Genomic DNA, 7,825 nt, shown 5'->3' on the forward strand with positions numbered 1-7,825 from the left:
TTAAACATTCTTCTCTGTAAATATACTCATAAAAAAAATATAATGTTAAATAAAATATATCATCCTTCTATATATTTTTGAATAATTACAGCATTAAATAAAGCGCCCTTCTACAAATACACCCACTACATAGTGTCGCAAAAAACAAAATCAATAGTCTTGATTGACGTTTTTATTATCAAAGAGTAATATGTACATATTACTTTGCATATTAATTGTAATTGACAGTTGTTATTTTTTCATACATATTCATATTCAAACAAATGTATACTGATGCCAAGTAGACTGCACGTGCCTTCAATTGAGCCCATATGGCGAAAAACGTTGTAACCGTAGACCTGGCGCCGTATCAGATGGCTGAATAAGTGGATATTTAAGCTAATTGAACGTCTCTCGAGTCGACTATTTATTAGAAATATGTATTCTTTTGTACATGACTAATTTAATTAATTAAGTTAAGTTCTCAGTCTTTGTTAACCTGGTGGACGGCTTGAGCCCTTCCAGATGGGTCCTCCGGACAGCCCCAATCCAGACGGGGCACCCACCTCACAACGGTTCGGGCAGCGGACTCCCCAGGAAATAGCTCGGCGAATATGCTGCGGTAATAGTACGCCTCCTTGGTGCTGGGCGTGTTAAAGGGGAATCGGAGGGCTGCGCCAGCGAACTCCTCATCCGTCACATGGCTCGTGGCCACTCGCCGGATGCTGTCGATCCAGTCATAGCCCACTCCATCGGAAAACTGTTCCTTCTGCCGCCACAGAACATCGTCCGGCAGATAGTTGTCCGCAAAGGCAGCTCGCAGGACGTACTTCTCCAGCCGCTTATGCTGCTCCCCTCCGAATTTGTTGAGCGGTCCTGGAATCTTGTCCTCCGGTCGGATCTGCATCACATGGTTTACAAATCCCGTGTCCAGGAAGGGCACTCGCAGCTCCACTCCCTTGGCCATAGCCACTTTGTTGGCCCTCAGGCAATCGGATAAGTGCAGCTGGCGCACTCTCTTTACCAACTCCTCGTGGAAGTCCTCGTAGTTTGGAGCCTTGTGGAAGTACAGATAACCGCCGAATAGTTCATCCGCTCCTTCGCCGGACAGGATCATCTTGATGCCAGTGCTCTTGATGTATCTGGCCAGCAGCAACATGGGCAAGCTGCATCTCACAGTGGTGACATCGTACGTTTCCAGGTGGTAGACAATATCCCTGATTCCATCAAGGGCGTCATCGATTTCGAAGATTATTTCCTTGTGATCGCTGTCTATAAACTTGGCCACATGCCTGGCAGCCTCGAAATCGGGTGCATCATGTAGACCAACAGAAAATGTCTTCAATCGGTAGTTGGGATCCCGCTCCCTCATAATCTTCGTAGCTATAGAAGCTATGAGACTGGAATCCACTCCTCCAGACAGTAGGGCTCCAAAGTGGACGTCACAATGCAGATGGCTACGAACCGCCGACTCCAAGTTGGAACGAAGTAATGACAACTCGCAGGCTTGGCTAGGAACCTCCTTGAGCCAGGGCTGCTGGAATTGCCAGCAGGTTTGCAGCCGGCCCACCTTTCCAAAACGAGCCTCGCCAGGCGTAAAAGTTTCCACCTTTGGACAGGTGTCCACCAGGCATTTCATCTCCGAGGCAACCCACAGGTTTCCAGCCTCATCCTCTCCGACATACATGGGTATAATGCCAACAGGATCACGGGCAAGCAGGACCTCCTTAGTCCTTCGATCATACAAGGCAAACGCAAACATCCCGCTGATATGATCCAGAAGGTCCACTCCGTAATCCTTGTACAGTTCCAGAATCACGTGGCAATCGCTTTTGGGGTTGTAGGAGCCACGTCTCTTCGCAATCTCCGCCGATAGTTCCAGGTAGTTATAGATCTCTCCGTTGGCCACCAGGATGAGGTTCCCATCCTCGGAGACAAAGGGCTGATCGCCTTCCGCCACACCCACGATCCGCAGGCGTTCGTGCACCATGGCCACTCCTTCCGAGGCGATTACATAGACGCCCGTGGAGTCCGGGCCTCGATGCCGCTGCTTTCCACTTTGCCGGTAGGCCAGCTCCCTCAAGCTGTGTTTGCTTCCATGCAGGATTTGCGGGGGAATCGGTTCTCCATCCCGTGAAAATATGGAAAAGATGCCGCACATTATGTATGGTTTCCTTAACGAATTTAATTAAAGTAATTTATTACAAGCTAGTTCCGCGCGTGGCGTAGTGCAAAAATTGAATGGAGAGGTTTCTAGAGGGAAACGCTTATTTATAGGAAAGCTCCCTCGGCCTGATAGCTTTCACTCTCTCAAAACCTCTCATTTTCTCTCAGTGAAATAGTAATGCTGATTACCATGTGCTCACCAGTTTCGTCAGCCAACTTCTAGAACCAGCTCGTCTTCAGTTAACATCTGAGGAGACACTTGTTGCTCTTTAATAATTTGCAATGAAAAAGATGATGGCTTCCCCGAAATGCTTTATTTATTATTCAGCAAATCTTATCAAAAGTGGAAGAAGTCTGACCTACAAAATAATTGATAAAACATTTAAACGCCGGGTGGTGTTTGTTTACCTCGCTCTCTTTTTTGCTGACACTCTCGCGATTCTCTCCGATTCAGCACTGATTATACTTTATCAACTATTTCGTCATCCGATTTACTCTTTAACAAAGCATATATCTTTTGAAACAAATCTGTCTATATATCAAATTGGATCAATTGATATGTGTCAAATAAGTTTATTTAATAATCACCATATCATTTTGAGGATACATATTATTGTTAAAACGTAACATGGCAAACTAAAGATAAAAAAGCTTGTATCTATACGAATATTATTATTATTTAAAATTCATGTCACAATATCAATGTTAAATATATAATAAAATATTACCAATTTACATATGTTTATTGAAATATGCATTTCTAAAAGTACATTAATGTTAAGCGGCTTGCAATGAGAATATTGTTTTATAAATATATTTTCATCTTAAATAGTATTAATGCCTAAGAGAAAAGAGTATTAACAAGTGTCCCATTTATCTCATTTGTGTTCAATATTGGCAGCTTGCCAGTGAGTACTTATGAAAACGTGCTACAAATTAACGGAGACCGGTTTTATGTTTGCCTCCCCAATGCTCTTTTGCCAACAATACATTTCTTATATATATTTATTCATTTAAAAAACAATTTATTGCCAAAAACTTATTACAAATTCGGATGATTTCTATTACTATTTCTTTGGTTTTATCCAAAGATCCCATGTAAGTGAATATTTTATTATTAATATTTTATGACATTCGTTTGCAGAAAATGATGCTAAGCATTATTTTAAACAAGTAATTTTAATATTAGTGTATTATCAAGAATTAACTCAAATAAGAAGTCTTATATACACAATTCCGAACAATTACTCTTTATGGGTCTGGTGGACGGCCTTAGCCAAACCGGAGGGATCCTCCGGACAGCCCCAATCGCGCCGTGGCGCCCATTTTACTACAGTTCTCATAGCAGATTCGCCGGGAAACTGTTCGGTGAAGATGCAGCGATAGAAATATGCTTCTTTGGTGGCAGGTGTATTGAAGGGAAACCTAAGCGCTGCTCCGGTAAATTCCTCATCGGTCACGTGGCTGGCTGTATCCTGTCGGAGGCAGTGGATCAGATCGTAGCCCACCCCATCCGAGAACTGTTCCTTCTGCCGCCACAGAACATCGTCTGGAAGATAATTGTCCGCAAAGGCAGCTCTCAGGACGTACTTCTCCATCCGTTTTTGCTGCTCCCCTCCGAATTTGTTGAGCGGTCCTGGAATCTTATCCTCCGGCCGGATCTGCATCACATGGTTTACAAAACCCGTGTCCAAGAAGGGGACCCGTAATTCCAGACCCTTGGCCATGGTCACCTTATTGGCACGGAGACAGTCGGATAAGTGCAACTGGCGCACTCTCTTCACCAACTCCTCGTGGAAGTCCTCGTAGTTTGGAGCACTTGTGGAAGTACAGATAACCTCCGAAGAGTTCATCCGCTCCTTCGCCGGACAGGATCATCTTGATGCCAGTGCTCTTGATATCTCTAGCGAGTAAGAGCATTGGGATACTGCATCTTACTGTGGATACATCGTACGTTTCTAGATGATATACAAGGTCCCTGATGTTATCAAGAGCCTCGTCGACGTTAAAGAAAATTTCCTTGTGATCGCTGTCTATATACTTGGCCACAAGTCTGGCGGCTTTTAAATCGGGGGCATCTTTTAGACCTACAGAGAAGGTTTTCAGCCGAAAGTTGTAAAGAGTAAAGTAAAAGTAATTTTTGTGGCTATAGAGGCTATAAGACTGGAATCCACTCCTCCGGAGAGTAAGGCTCCAAAGGGAACATCGCACTGGAGGTGACTTCTAATCGCCGACTCCAATTTCGAACGAAGTAAACCCAAATCACAGTGTTGGGTGGGAACATTCTTAATCCATGGTTGCTGGAATTGCCAGCAGGTTTGCAGCCGGCCACCTTTCCAAAACGAGCCTCCCCTGGCGTAAAAGTTTCTACCTTTGGGCAGGTGTCCACCAGGCACTTCATCTCCGAGGCTACCCACAGGTTTCCAGCTTCATCCTCTCCCACATACATGGGTATAATGCCAACAGGATCACGGGCAAGCAGGACCTCCTTAGTCCTTCGATCATACAAGGCAAACGCAAACATCCCGCTGATGTGATCCAGAAGGTCCACTCCGTAATCCTTGTACAGTTCCAGAATCACGTGGCAATCGCTTTTGGGGTTGTAGGAGCCACGTCTCTTCGCAATCTCCGCCGATAGTTCCAGGTAGTTGTAGATCTCTCCGTTGGCCACCAGGATGAGGTTCCCATCCTCGGAGACAAAGGGCTGATCGCCTTCCGCCACCCCCACGATCCGCAGGCGTTCGTGCACCATGGCCACTCCTTCCGAGGCGATTACATAGACGCCCGTGGAGTCCGGGCCTCGATGCCGCTGCTTTCCACTTTGCCGGTAGGCCAGCTCCCTCAAGCTGTGTTTGCTTCCATGCAGGATTTGCGGGGGAATCGGTTCTCCATCCCGTGAAAATATGGAAAAGATGCCGCACATAATTCGGGGTCTCTACCGGGAGATCTAATTTTAAACAACGTCTGGTCTGTACGCTACAAAGTGAAAAATCTATCTGAAGATATGTTGTTGCAGACCGGTATTATTATTGCTCACAGGGTGACAATATATATATTAGTATGAACTAATATAAAAACCTGAACAACAAAATTTAAATATAAACACGGTGGAATACGAGCTGGCCAAAAGAAGTCGAGATAAAATAGTTATAATAATAATAAGAAAATAACATTAAAATTAAGGAATTAGCTATGGCACGTTAATTAGAACCAAATTTAGCCTGACAGAGCAGTTTTCTAGTTTTAAACACATTTTAAATAGCTATAAAGATAATAATTGGGCTTATTTCGAATTTAGTTTTGGCCGAATTTGAAAGAAAGTTATAATATTTAAACTACATATATATACAAAAAAAAAAAAAATTTATTAATATTTCTTAAGTATATAAATATAATTCTTATATGTTGCTTAATATTTTTCAGAGACAGAACATAATTGATCAATTATTCTGTTCTTTTCAATATATGAACACAATAGTTGAAATTCACGCACAAAGTCAGAAAATATTTAGAAATATTTTTATAAAGAAGCGATAAAGCTTTTCGCGAACCCTAAGTTGATGTACCCTAAATAAAATTAAAAATTAAAATTAATTAAAAATGCGACTGTTTTTATTAACCCTCTTTTATGTTCATATCTTTGAATGTCTTACAAAATAAAGGCATCCATTTGATTAACATTTACGCGAATCGACCACTGTTATCGAAAGCTCGTGCATGGCTCTTGACCAACACAATTAACAGCAAAGCTCCGCGCGAGCAACTTGCTGTTGGCTAACATGGCGGTGGCGCCACGCTAACAGGTGGTTGCCTGCCGCTGGTCCACGTCGTCTGACTTGGGCGCACGGCAATAAATATGATAAATATGTCAAGTGTGCGCAGATTAAGTGAAATCTCCGGTGTTTAATTATGCAGACGTTTTTATTACGCATCTAACACTGAGTGTACTCGGGCTGGGGGATGGGTGATGTCACTGGGAATGCGGGCGCGAGCAAATAAACCCGATTTATAGGGGAGCCCCGCTCGAAACGGGGCCTAACAAGTCCGCTCCTGGACGATTGGCGTGCGCGCTTGTTGCTTCCACGTCGGTTTGTCGGCAAAAACAACGAGCGGCCGTTCAGTAGCCGATGGAAAGCGACACTGAGCGGCAGGAAGTTGCGTATACGACGCATTGTCACTCGGTCAGCGAAGGCGGTCGCGTTCGGAAGTCCTTTTGGCGCGCCTTTCCTCTGACACTTCTCGAAACGTTGGAAGCCATCGGAAACCGTCAAGGTGCTAAGTGCGTGTAATTAGTCGAAATTCAATTAATTGAAAAGAATTTTAAATTGAGTTACGCCGCCGCGATGGATGCTGGAAAAGCCGAGAAGTGAAAAGTGAATTTGTGTGCTTGCGAATCCCGCCGGAAATTGTGCGTAAGGAGCACTTCAAGGCAGATATTACAGAAACGAAGTTTTTCAATTTTGTTTCAGCAAAGTTTTTATAAGTGGAAGCCTCAGTAAATTAATTTAAATTAAAATAACTCGTACTGGATTAAGTTTTAAAATGTAATATAGAATTTGAGTGTAAATATACGAAGAGTAAATAAAAATATAAAGGTAAATTAATATACAAAGAGATTTAATTAGAAGACAAATAATTATAATTCTACTTCTGAAGATGTCTACCCAATGAAAGTGCATTTCTAAATAATTTGAGTGCAGTTAAAGAACTTACATATAGTCAAGGTGTAACAAAATATTTATGAGTCCCACTTGAAACACATTAAAAACCCTTTAACAAAAAACAATAATTAACTTACATAATTAATATTAATTAAAATTTCTTATATTTACCCTTTCCTTTTACAAGTGCCAAACAAAAACTTCAATCCGACATTGTTATCACTTCAAGATTATTGTCAATAAAAGTATTTAATTACTTTGCTCTTTGTGAAATTTAATTAAAGTGTATTGTTTAAAAAAGAAAAGTAAATTGTAGATAATTAAGTTCAGACATTCCGAATCACATTAAAAAAGTTATCAGAGTTTTGCTGACCAAAAACCATAAAAACGCACGAAACTTTCAACACGAAAAACGAAGGTAAATTTATGTTCTACTCAAAAATATCAAATCAAAATCAAATAAAGCTAACTTTTTATTGGGGCCGCGTCGGGAAATCGGAAGGAATCGAGCATGACCTATTACTGTCACGTCCACTTCCGGAGAAGATGGCCAAAAACATGGGCCAACAACTTTTGGGTCACGTTTGCCATTCAAATGGCCCGAAACCCATTGACCATTCCAGAGCCAAAACCAGATCCGCACTCCCATAAAAGCACTAAAAACGGCAAATAGAGCAACTGCCAAGTCGGGGCCAATTAATTAAAAAGTTTTCACGCGGCCAAAATCAAATCAACAATTTCCTCAAGTATTTAGGCGTAAAATTCGAATTGGAAGTTTTGCAGCAAATTGTGTTTCGGGTGTGGTGATGGATGTTTTGCACAGAAAGAAATATCAGAGATTTCATTTCTTATAAGAAGTGACTCTTCTTGAATCTTTATATCTTCAAGTTATTGAATTAATTTCGATACTCTATTTTTTTTTACTTATCAATTATTTTATAGATCTTATCATTCAAAGTTTCAATTTAAAAGTCCAAATTTAATCTCACTTTTTTGCTGAGTGACTTGATTTGGCGGTA

At 41.8% G+C, this 7,825-nt stretch overlaps 1 protein-coding gene across 1 annotated transcript; it reads right to left on the reverse strand.

The window, feature by feature from the left end:
* Nucleotides 1-372: 372 nt before the first annotated feature.
* AsnS (asparagine synthetase) lies at nucleotides 373-2,262 on the reverse strand. Its single transcript, XM_020960231.2, has one exon. It carries the CDS (start codon nucleotides 2,138-2,140, stop codon nucleotides 464-466), a length of 1,677 nt encoding a protein of 558 aa, XP_020815890.2. The 5' UTR covers nucleotides 2,141-2,262; the 3' UTR covers nucleotides 373-463.
* Between the last annotated feature and the right edge of the window lie 5,563 nt (nucleotides 2,263-7,825).

The sequence above is a fragment of the Drosophila serrata genome, unplaced genomic scaffold (assembly GCF_035046125.1).
Source record: "Drosophila serrata isolate PLE 108 unplaced genomic scaffold, ASM3504612v1 contig_272, whole genome shotgun sequence".
Taxonomy (NCBI): domain Eukaryota; kingdom Metazoa; phylum Arthropoda; class Insecta; order Diptera; family Drosophilidae; genus Drosophila; species Drosophila serrata.

Bases quoted from the DNA above. Each gene is read 5' to 3' on its own strand.
- AsnS (XM_020960231.2), bottom strand. From the start codon at position 2,140: ATGTGCGGCATCTTTTCCATATTTTCACGGGATGGAGAACCGATTCCC.